Source organism: Meleagris gallopavo, chromosome 5 (genome assembly GCF_905368555.1).
Source record: "Meleagris gallopavo chromosome 5, MGAL_WU_HG_1.1, whole genome shotgun sequence".
NCBI lineage: Eukaryota > Metazoa > Chordata > Aves > Galliformes > Phasianidae > Meleagris > Meleagris gallopavo.
In genome coordinates, this window is record NC_139408.1 from 4,826,631 (window position 1) to 4,839,143 (window position 12,513).

Below are 12,513 nucleotides of genomic sequence, written 5' to 3' on the forward strand. Positions count from 1 at the left end.
GTTAGAAAATTAGCAACAGCAACTGGTTGGTGACATTAAGATCCAAACATCTGGCTGAATCCAGCCCAATCCAGAACTTTCAGTCAACCCCAAGGACAATGCTTGGCTCACTGAGCCCACTCGCTCCTTGTTAGGGCATCACAGGTGCCAGCAGGCTCTAATCTGCGTTGTTTGGGCCCTCACCCTTCACCACTTGGTCTAGGAGCTGCATCTAAGGCCACACCTTGCTTCCACAGCTGAGCTATAGGGTTTGCATATTTGGCTTGATTTAGGCTGGCTTTCTTCTGGGGTTGGTTGTAGGCCTGTCTAACTCTGGTGGCTGAACTGCCAGCTGATCTTGCTTAATGCCACTAAAACTATCTGCCTTTTTTGCTCAAGTAACATGGGATTACACCCTTGTTGGTACAAACACTATTCAGAAGTTGATGTCCTGGAGTACTTCCAGCCTATACAGGTAAGAAAAAAAGGATGGTCAGAAAACGTGTATAAAGAGCATGGATTTTCATGTATGCTGCTAGTCTTCCTAAGGCTGAATGTAAGGAAGAAGAAGAAAAGGAGAATCAAAATAGGGAGTGAGCAAAGGAAGAAATGATTAAATGAGCAACTAGGGGAAACTGAAAGGGAGACACTAAGGATTAGGGAGATGATCCAGGGCCTCAGAGGTGAGCTGCCTGTCCCCTAGCGAGGGAAAGGGAAGTCAATAGGTCAGGTGCCTCTTCTGTGGAAAAACCTGGTTGTGGTAGTGCAAAGCACTACCACGCAAGCTGAACTGCAGTAGTATGTTGTTAGCTCTTGCTTTTTTTGCCTGCTATTTTAGAGTACATCAAGTGAATCAACAATTATGAAATTTTTTAAAAAAGAAATAAATCCTGCTTATAGCTGTGACTACAACAGGGTCTCCATCCCAGGAGATAAGTGTATTCTCATCACGAACTTGCCTCCCAGCTATGAGTACAACCTCATCCAGCTATTGGATGCCCTCTCTTACCCTTACATGAAATGTGCAAGAACAATTTGTCAAGCAACTTCTCTGACTGCTCAAACAATAAATATGCTTGAAGACAGCAACGAGAAATGCTGGATGATGCATAGTCACATTTGGGAAAATTGAAGCTGCTGCCACAGCAGTGGCTGTAGATTAATATTCATTGGAGCCGAAAGCCACATTCAACCTCCATCATTAAAAAAAAAATAATACACGTATGGTGCACTACTGAAGGGCAAACAATATGCTTGGGCAAGTATGGCACAACACATGTAGGCGTATGAAGATGCTTTTCTGTGTGTCCCACTGAGACAAAAAATCTTGCCTAAGTTGGAAGCATCTGAAGAATGGCTTTTGGACAATGCTACCACCAGCAAAATTCTAACTAGCATCAAAGCCTATTATCCCAAATAGAAAAGCTACTCTGTAAATTAAGTTATAAAAAAATAAATTAGGTTGAGAAAGAAGAAATTAAGGATGCACTTTTATAGTGTACACTACTTTGTACTTGAGGTGGCTGAGAGTGGGAGGGAGTGTCAGGACAGCTAGATATCTCATCAGGAAGTGAATTAATGATGCAGATGCTTCCCTTCCTCTTCTGGTGAAGAGAACCATGTGAACAATTCCAGGCAGATAATCTGAAGAACAGGGCACTGCAGCATCTCCCCATGGTGCAGCAGTAATGATTATGATTTTGCCATTTCAATGAAGAATTCTGCTAGGAGGAGCTTTGCCCCCTTCTGGCTCTACAGCAGAAGAAGATGAGTGCTGTTGGCCAGTGAACAAGGAGGCTCAAACACACTCTAGAAGAGAGGCTGTCTCTGTGAGATGCTTCTTCAGGCTGGAAATGTCCCCTAATTCTGATGGCTTTGCTTGTGCCCTAACGCCTTTTCTCCAAGGCCAAGTTGTCTTCTAAGGGTAATCAAGAAGTGGCAGAGTGACTCTTCACTTACAAAGTAGCTTGCCTGGCTATCAGATAGAGTACTCTTAACATAGAGAGATGGTATTCAGGTTACCCACGTGGGGTGTGTTGTGGGGATACGTACAAAGGCCTGGTCGATGTCCTTCCTGACATCTGCCACTATCTGGGCACTGTCACTGCGAGCCAAGACTGCATCCAAGGAATGCTGCTGGATGGGCTCCAGCAGGCGAGCAGGGTGCCCAAGCCGCAGGATGCGGGCTTTGTAGCCAGCCAGTCTTTCCACCAGGTTATCCACTGCAACATTGGAAGGGGCACAGCAAAGGACCTGTGAGGGGGGGAAAAAAAAACAAAGTGCTTGTTACTGCCACAAGTGAAGCACTGGAGCAACAATGCCTGAGCAACAGGAAGCAGAGAGGAGGAGATGAGAGCACGCAGCTAGCAGGAATAAATCACTGGCATCTCCACAGCCTCCAGACACCAAGGCAATTCTCAAATTCTCATCTTGGTTTGAAGCACCAGCGCAGGGTCTCTTATAATTAGAAGCTTCAAAGCTCTGGTTTGCTCTTTGCACCTCATTTCAGCTGGTAGGGAAAATTTCCCAGCCAGCGTAACACAGCTGCTATTGGATCTCCTCCAGCTGCCGTGAACCCCAATGAGTTTGCAAAATAAATCAAAATGGTTGCTATCACTGCATTCCTGCTGCCAATTACTCACTTTCAGGCCTTGCTGTACAGCTTGCAAGATGATCTCTACTATTGTTGTGGTCTTCCCTGTGCCAGGTGGTCCATGGACGATGGCAACCTCCTTTTGTGCTAGTGAGAAGGAAACAGCCTCCCTCTGTGATGCATCCAGCGAGTCATTGTAGAGCTTTAAAGGCTCTGGGGAGACAGCAGGAGATTCACTTGGACCTCAGCCCTAACTTACTGAGAAGCAAAAATCCATGAATACAAACCAAATGCTCTTGGTAGCTGGCCCAAAAGTTGATAATAACTTTCCTGGGGAGCAAGCTACATTATATACCACCCTCCAGAAGAACACAAACTGGTAAAAGTTCTGCTTCTTGAACAGCTGTCCATGCTGCATCAGTCTCTCTCCCATCCTGTTCCCCATCTCCTGCTCAGTGATGTTTCAACAGGAGCAAGAATTTGGTTGTGAACACAGCTAGTCTCAACTAACTTTTGGCAGTGTTTTAGGAAGCATTTTCTTGCCATAACACAGAACCTTTAGGGCAGGGAGGGTACTGTGGGGATATTTTGAAGGTGAGCCAGTGTATTTAGTGAGTGTTCAGTGAAGAGAGGGAAGAAAGTGAAGAAAGTGGCTGATCTTGCAAATGAATTGTTTCTCTTCCAGTTAACAAACTCAATAAGTTGCTGTGAAAAACAAACTACAGCATCTGTGAACAAACAAAAAAAAAGCCCACAGCAGTCCTATATTGTTTAACAGTGACAGAAAAGGAAGGCAGAAAATAGATGCAAGCAGGCTGTATAAATGTTGAAAACTTAAGTTAGTTTGGATTTCATGATTAGAAAGGAAAAAAGGGAAATGAATATGCAAATTGCATTACAAGAGAATTGGTTTCACTGCAAAAGATAGAATTCTCATGAGCCACTTTTTACCTCCAAGATTTATATAATTTAAATCCATTATTTATTCTCATCTGACTTAATCCTGCTGCTAATCTGCTTGTTCATTATGAAAGTTAATTACAGCAGAGATATGACTCATTACACTGAGGTTTACCGAAAATAATGTTCCCATGAAAGCTTATATAAGACAAATCTCTGGGCATCGTTCCCTGCAGGGCATCATCTGATTTATCTCTACCTTTGCATTAAGGGCTTGATCAAAAGCTTAAAAGTTTCCTCTGGCTTTAGATATGTTAACTTGTGTGCAACCTACACAACCTTTGGCACTGAGTTTTGAATCAGCACATACAAATGAGGCGTTCAGGTTAAACAAGCATAGCTACGCTAAGGATGCTGGTGGGGAAATAATGGTAATGTTTTCTGCCTCTTGCTTTGTGTTATTTTTGAGTTAGCCTGCCAGTGACTAAGAGAAAAACAGCATGCATCCAGAGGGCAAGGAAAAAAAGAATAGCTTAAAAACTACAAGGCATTTCCCACAGTAAGGAACAGCCGGGATGTAGGAGTCATTGATACTTCCTTGCTCAAAGAATGAGGTCAGAAAGAGGCTTCTCCACACACATGCACACCCTCTTCCCTCTTAATTACACACTGCTAGGAGCTGCTGGAAGGGCAGTTCTTCTCTTCTGGGCTGGGTACATTGTAAGTTGTGTAGGAGGAGGGTGGCAAAGCTTGTGGGATGCTGCTGCTCCTCTAAACTCTCTTCCATCCATCAGCAGGCTTTAAGCAGGCTTCTCTGAAGAAATGCAGATAATTCACTCCAGCAGGCTGGCCCAAGTGCTCTTTACAAGCAACCAATTTAGAATTTGCACAGGTAGTCCCAAAAGACAGCTATTAAACCAGCTGTAGCCCTCTGGCACCAAGTCTACATTGATGCCCCCTGCTCTGCTCAGAGCTGCCCATCTCCTCCCTACAGTCTGTAGAGCAGAAGAAGTCTGACAATGAAATCTGCATTCTTGGTAAGGGTGGGTCTGAATGGGGTTCAAGTAATCCAGCTCCTGACTCAGAACTTGGTGTAGGAGCTTTATGCTCGGAGGGGGGGAGGGGGAAACATCTTGGCCATCTTGTTTGGTCTTCCAACAGCATCTCCTTAGACAGGGAACTTTCCCTGCCCTCCTCGTTAAGTATTTAGCAGTTGAGTTGTCCAGACTGCTTAGTTTTCCCTGCAGATTTCAGGGCCCATTTCATGGCTCCCCTGATGACAGGAAGCATTGTACAACAGGGGGACAAGAAACACTGAAGATTTTTGCAATCATTGCATAGCATGAGCTCAATACACATAACATGTTTTCCTACAAATCCCTGTTGCTTTCCCAGTCCTCTGCCTGCTGGGTTGGCTTTTTCTGGGGACACCTCTGCATGGGGTTAGGCTTGCAACAGGGAATTCTCTGTATGAGAAGGGATATTGTGCATCTAGCCTGGCTGGCTCTGTGGTGCACAGTGGTGCACAGCAAGCAGAGCAATGCTGGCCTCTGCTGGCTAGCAAAGCCTTTCTATACATTCACAACATATACAGTATGAGACTGCAGCTGTAAGCAGGGAAGGCTTTCTTGCAAGGTGTCAGTGTGAAGGTCCTGAGCCACAGGTGCAGGTTAAATAGAGGAGAGCTAAGCAAAGTATTTCTTACACACACTTGTATTTTGCTTTCTACCAAGCCTGATGAGTATAAACCCTACTCAGTTCAGAATTTGCCTTCTGGAAAGCCTGCTCTCCCACCTGGGATTTTTCTGAAGATAGCAAGGTAAGGCTTGGAAATACTTTGTGATGGGGACCAGTCTCACTCTTATCTGCAGATCTCATCTACTCGTTGGTTATATATTCATACGTTCCTTTTGATACTCCAGGTTATTCTTCCTACAACCTGTCTCATGTTTTTTTTTGTTATGCCAAGAATACTTATTCTAGTTGCATTTTTAAGTGTTTTGCATGGACTTGGGAATCCATAGCACAGTGCTTAATCTATGCCCAATTCCAGCAACCAAGGAGGAAAGATGAACATCACAGAATAAGGGCACAACTCAGCAAGTACAGCAAATAGTGAGCAGGATTTTCCAGATCCTGTAGGAAACAGCTGCGTGCAAATTAGCACCGCAGCAGTAACTCTGGAAGTCATCAGAAGCTGGAGGGAAAAAAGGGCACTGAATTTGTTTTTGTTATTATTACCCTCCTGTGCATACTGGTGCTCTTTTAGCAAGCCAACATCATGCATTGGTCAGATGCCAGCAGCCACTAACTACTTTAAAACCACATTTCAATTGGTTTTATCAGACTCCTTGTCCATCTAATCAGTCAGTGACAGGATTTGGGCACCCTCTTGGGATGACACAGACTCCAGTATAGATGCTCCAGGCACAGCATTTGGCAGCACATTCTCCCATGATGTGCCACGCAGCTGTGATCCACTCATGAGGAAATGACAGCACAGCAGCATTAAAAAAAAAAACAAAAAAAAACAAACACAACAAGCAGCTAGAAGTTGTTTGCCAGCTAGGCTAGAAAATTCTGCCAGGTTAACATATCTCTATTTGGGTATCCCCTAAAGAGACCCTGCATAAACAACCATTTGGGAAAAAACAAACAAACAACTACGTATAGACTGTAACATTTAAGAAGTTGGACTTCTGATTTTCTTCTCCCTCACTAAAAGTTAGATTTAAGATGCTGCTGCTCCCTGTATCACTTGCTGGTGCCTGTTTTGCCCCTGGGAAAAAACTCCTGAACTACCTGAGCATGGAGCTGAGTGCTTATGCTTTCCATCGACCCTTTTAATTCTCAATTTCTTTGTCATTTGGTTTACATGTTGTCACAGAAGATAGTCACAAAAGCTGCCTGTCCAGCCTAGATGAGGCAGGGACTTTCTACTCTGGACCTCTCTTTTTCTACACAAATGTCAGTGCTAGCTTTTTCTCTGGATGGTTTGCCTTTTGCAAATAATCCACACATTGCAAGTTCCTACACTGTTTGCAGAAACACAGATCTATTTCCCCAGGTGTTTCATATACCTCTGCATGTGCTGTCTCACAGGCATAAGAAACAGAATTTATCCAGCCAGACTGACCTTCTCTTCAACTCGGTGGAGGATGATAGCTGAAGGGACCTTACAGGATCTATTTATACTTGAAGTTATTATTATTTAATTGCTGGCTAGTATAACATCTTTCTCATTAGTGAGAAAGGAACTATAAAGTGAAAAGGTAAATGGAAGGCCTTTCCACCCTGCCAGAGCATTTTGCTCTTCTCAGGTGATTGCTGCCTTCTCATATTGCATCTCCTGCCTAATGCAGCTGAATGTTTCTATAAATCCATATTCTTGGCGCTGGGGAGATGTAAAAGTCATCTCTGCACTTCGGTTGGCACATTTGAGCAATTCAGTGTTTTTCTTCATTACAGGCAATTCTGCCACCAGAGGGAAAAGGTAGAGTTGAAGCTGCTAAGAAAGTTAGTTCATTAATATTTAATTCTTCTATTTAATGTTAAAAACCTGAGTACACCAAAGTCCCAGGATAGCCAAAAGGCTAAAAGGTTTGACTCTGACTAAGCTCAGTGTCAGATCTAGGGATGTATGACTCACATTAGCATTAATTCTTCAGCCTTGGTGTATCATATCAGAAACCTAGCCTGAAGGTAATGGAAGTAAGTATGTGAAAGAGGTGTAACGTTGTGAACAACTAAATACAGTAATCAAGGTAACTGGGAAAACTGTAACAGCCTGTACAGAGGGGATGAAACCAAACACAGCCCTGGCCAGCAAAGAGACCAGTGATGGATGACATAACTCATGATACACTTCTGAGCGGTGAGCTCTGCACCTCAGGAGAGACCTGAGCTCTCTGCCCAGCTTACATACAGAATGCCTGCCTGAATCCTGTAAGGCAACTTGGCTTACATTCTGCCTTCCTCCTCTTATGTGTGCAGCCCTGGTGATATTTCCCTTCTGTCAAGGGACAATATTCATTAACAGTTGCCAAGCCCTCATATTCTGCTGATTAAAGGCTTTGCTTTCCCCATGGTTACCTTGAAAGTGTAGCTGTGTAACTGCATCTTTCATCTTTTAAAAACTCAAATCAAGTAAGATAAAAGGGGATTCTACTCCTACACAATTTTTTGGGGCAGCTGTTGGTAAAGCCAAGTAGCGAGGTTTTAAATATTTGACAATGAAACCAAAGCAGCCTGAGCATTTCCAGCTTGACTGAATATAATCACAAGGCTGTAAAAGAAAAAAAAAATAATAATAATGCAAGCATTCCCATGCTGTTTCAAATTGCAGTAGTTCCACAGTCACTTAATTCCCGTGTAGGCTGAGTTATTGGATTTTCTGTACACAGAAGCTTCTGATCTCTGAAGTTTATGGATGGGATTGGGGTAGGAAGCAAATAAGAAGTGCCTCATAAAGTAAATTGAATTTCAGACTCTAGAATGTGTGCAAAGAAATTCTCCCATCACAAATTCAGCTTTTGTTAATGCCAGAATTCAGCTTTACTTGGTACTCTTTGAGGAAAGTGAACATTAGCTAGCGGAAGAGTCTGTATCTCTTCCAGGGATGACAAGAGTCTTTACAGCAGGTTAGCGTGTCCAGTGACCCATTAACAATGAGAAATAGGTATTTAATGTTGCCAGCTGCAACACTATTTATTACTTGCATTCAACTTCAAGCTTCACTGACTGCTCTAGAGACTGATGATTTCTACCTCTTTCTCCGCAATAATTTCCCATGATGTTTGCTTAAAACCTGTATAAGTAGCAACATCTGCTTTTACTGACAGATCTAAAAGAGCTCTCCAGTTTTAGAAAGTCTTAGAAACAGCCTTACTTGTTTCACTGGATGGACTTGGATCCAAAGAAAAGAAGAGGACATCAATCAGATCAGAGGCTGGACCACTGTGGTACTGCTTTAGTGCATTTAAAGCTCTGCCAAAGAAAAAAAAACAGGTTATAAGCACTGCGTGGATTCCTTCAAGAGATTTCCTGCACACGTCAGAGGCCAGAGCAATGTATCCTGGTGACAGAAGTTTGTGGGCACAACAGGCTGATTGTATCTAACTGCTGCATTCCTGACTCCTCACACCCCCTGTACCTGCCATACTGCCATACATTTCTCCTTTCCACTGTTGCTCTGGTTGGACATAGTTGGACCTTGTGATTTTTCAGCACATCAATTCAGCCAACTGCTGAGATCGGTCTCAGAAGGGTTTTCCTAGAATAAGCCTGGCAATTTTCAATTGGCCTCTGTGCTCCTGAGTGGTGACCCTAGATGAGCTGCCCTCTCACAGCCCTTACTTTTTTATCCTGTTGTAGGTGATATCGTTGGCTAATTTCAGCAGGCGGTACGAGCTCTCGTGACCCACGCTCAGCATGCCATCTCGAGATTCCTCAAAGGCAATGGTCACTGCTTTGGAGGTGACACGTGTTACAATGCCAGTGGAGAGCAGATCGCCTTGGCCGACTGAATCGTAAAGGCCCACAATGTCACCTGCAAAGACAAATTAGAAGAGAGCATGAAGTGTGGCAAATGTTTTGAAAAGAAGCTCTCTTGAGGAGACTAGCATAGTCCTATGTAGACAGTAGGCCCATCTGCACCAACCACAGGACTAGCTCCATGTTTCCTGCCAAGGTGAGAAGCCCATAAAGGAGAATACAATAGAATCATAGTATGGTTTGTGTTGGGAGGGACCTCAAGGATCCAACAGGGAGGGTTACCAATAATTGGATCAAGTATTAAATCAGGTTGCCAAGGAACCCATCCAATCTGGCCTTAAACAGTTCCAGGGATGGGGTAACCAAAACTTTTCTGGGCAACCTGCTCTAGCACCTCACCACTCTCAGTAAGACTTTCCCCTGACATCTAATCTAGATCTCCATTCCTTTAATTTAAAACCATTCCCCTTTATCCTATCAATATCTACCTTTGTAAAAAGTTGAGTTCCCTCATTTTTACAAACTCCTTTAAATACTGGGAGGCCACAGTGAGGTTTTTCTGCAGCTGCCTTTATTCCAGGCTGAACAAGCTTTGTTCCTCCATCCTATCTGCACGAGAGAAGTGCTCCATACCTTTGGTTACCTCCATTGCCCTCCTCTGGACCCACTCCAACAGCTCCACATCTTTCCTGTATTGGCAGCCCCAGATCTGGATGCAGCACTCCAGATGGGGCCTCACAAGAGCTGAGTGGAGGGGGACAATCGCCTCCCTCTCCCTGCTTGCCTTTCCTCTTTTAATGTAGCACAGGATATAGTTGGCCTTCTGGGCTGCAAGCACACGCTACTGGCTCATGTTAAGCTTTCCATCAACCAGTACCACTAAATCCTTCTCAGCAGGGCTATTCTCCAGGATTTCTTCCCCCAGTTTGTACACATATCTGGGATTACCCTCACCCAAGTGCAAAACCTTGCACTTTACTTTGTTGAACCTCATTAGGCTCACAAGGGCCCACGTTTTGAGTTTATCGAGGTCCTTCTGGATGGTCCCTTCCTTCTGCTGTATAAACTGCACCACTCAGCTTGGTGTCATCAGAAAACTTGCTGAGAGCGCACTCAATCCCATCATCTATATCACTGATAAATCCTTCTCTTTCCTGACAAAGCATGCAGCAAGAAGCAGTGAGAAGACAGTTACTAACCAGCTACCTTCAGACCCCATACAGCTTGGGGTAGAGACCAGCAGTGCTCTCTACTGTGCTGCTCAGTAACGTAACATTTTTTCACACAAACCCTGGGGGAGCCTGACTTCTCTAAGCTCTAAGACAAAACTTTTTACATTTATTTTTATCCTTCAGTCATAGCCAAGGGGGCTGCATGACAACACGTGCCTCCCAGAGGACTGTTTTATGCCAGTCAGTAGAAGTAAGAAAGAGACTCTCAAAGTGTTCACAATAGCCATTCTACTCTTCATGAGATAGGATCAGTCAGATTATGCAGTTCAGTGGTGAAATGGAGATTTTGAGCAGGGTGTCTAGCAAGTGGACAATTTAGATGGGTCTCAGGCTCACTGAGGATTAAATTTCAGATTAGCAAACTAATGGAAGTTCTTAATTATGTTCATCAGCTCCTGCATTAAAATGTTTGTCTCTGAGGAATAGTTTACTACTACAGCAATGTTATTTCTCTGTGAAAAGCATTGATGGATGCTGCTTCTTAGACCTCGAGGCTGAGACCCAAGTCTGCAAAGAGTTCTTTTAATTTCACAGGTCAGCAGCTTGGAGACTTGGCTGGTAAAGAAGACATCAACAAACTGAATGGCAAACCACTTTGAAACAGTACCACAGATCAGAAACACATCGTAGGGAACTGGTCTATCTGCTTAGCAAGCTAATTGATTCAGCAAACAGAAGAAAGCAAATTATTAAACTAAACCAGCAAACTATCTGGTGTTGCCAGCCTTTCTCTTGAGGACCAGTTTTGGAGAGTGCAAAGCAATACCCTTGTTGCCTAAGGAAAAGGGGAAAAGGGTCTCTGCAAGAAAAAGAAGTGATTTCCATTGTCACTTGGAACTATTTCACAGTCAAACCCAAGTTCTTCCAAGGGGTAAGTAGCTGGCTATAGCTGGCAGACTGGGTCCTCATCTACCTCAGATACTGGCAACCACTCAGCTCTGACATTCCTGGTTGTAATTTCAAGGAATTGATGGCAGAGGATAAGAGACAATTAGCTGGCTGATGTGCTGGTGAGCCTGTGTTTTTCTACTGTCTCTATTTCCAATAGAAATCCAGGTATCATGGTGCATATTTCACATCTTGTGAAAAAATAACAGTACAAGGTAGGGAGGAAATTGGCAGCTCAGGAAGGAAAAGGAAAGCCCATTTTCCATTTTGAAAATGAACTGTAAGGTAAGTTCCTTACCTACTCCAAGCATGAACACAGTGGCTTGTACAAAGCATGCTAAGAAATCTTTAATAGTGGGATACCATAGCTTTGTTTTTAAGGATTCTGAACGAGGAAAGCTTGCTTGTTACAACAGGCAGTATTTCCTGGTGCAACATCCATGCTAATAACAAGCTGAAAGAGAAAGACAACCTATTTCTCTACATTCACTCTCTAGCCACATTTTCTCACTTCCTCTTTTCCTCAATCACTCAGTCTTTATAAGCATTGACTTAGAAATATGTTAGGCAGAGCACATCAGTCATCTCCTACTTTCCACAAATGGGACTATCACTTACCAGGCCCAAAACTGTTATAGGGCAGCTCAGCGTCTGAATCATATTTTCTAGGCTGAAATGTCACAAGCAGACGCCCGTAGAGGCCGGTTCTCTGGTTGGCAGCTTGAAGTTTTAGTAAGCAGACACCTCTGCGCTGCAGTTCCTTTAGGGAGATGTTTTCCTGCCATGCTCTGGAAAGCACAAACAGACATGAAAACCATTTGCTAGAATGAAATAAAGCCAACGCTTCAGAAGAGAAAACAGAAAAAGACAAACCAGGGAGGAGACGGAAAAGATGGATGATGGCAAAAGAGATGCTACCTTGTTGAAGTGTTGATTTGCATATCTTTTTGTAGTGAGGTAATTGGATTGGATTCTATAGATTTTCCTCTCCAACGTGACATATTTTAAGGAATGGGGAGTAGCCTACATAGTATGGAGATATCAGTGTTTATTTATGTGCATTTCTTCTGTCTGTCTGCATAAAAGAATACACTGCCCAGCTCATGAGCCAGCAGAGAATGATCCAAGCTTCCTCCTATTGCAAATAAGCTCTTATATGGAAGGTTTGCTGTTTCTCACATGAAGATTTCTGCAAATCCCCAACCAATGCCCTCAGAAGCGCTACACAGAGAAAAGAGCATTCTACATGGAACTGAGATACAAATTGCCATTGGCAGCTCTACGGCCTCCTGGCTCAGCATCAGACAGAGCGCTTAGGTGGATTCTTTATTTTTTGATAGATTCAGAGGGGAGGGAGGAAGGAAGGAAATCCACCTTGTTCAACCTTTACTTACTCTTCCAATTTGTCTCACAGCCTGGGGCTGCAGG

At 43.6% G+C, this 12,513-nt stretch overlaps 1 protein-coding gene across 1 annotated transcript in view; it reads right to left on the bottom strand.

Moving 5' to 3' along the window:
* The window catches only part of IGHMBP2 (immunoglobulin mu DNA binding protein 2), a 35,439-nt gene that overhangs the window by 22,613 nt on the left and 313 nt on the right, over positions 1-12,513 (bottom strand). The window contains 5 exon segments of the mRNA XM_010710873.4: positions 2,032-2,232; positions 2,622-2,785; positions 8,361-8,458; positions 8,828-9,020; positions 11,704-11,873. Of these exon segments, the coding sequence (XP_010709175.2) occupies positions 2,032-2,232; positions 2,622-2,785; positions 8,361-8,458; positions 8,828-9,020; positions 11,704-11,873 (826 nt within the window).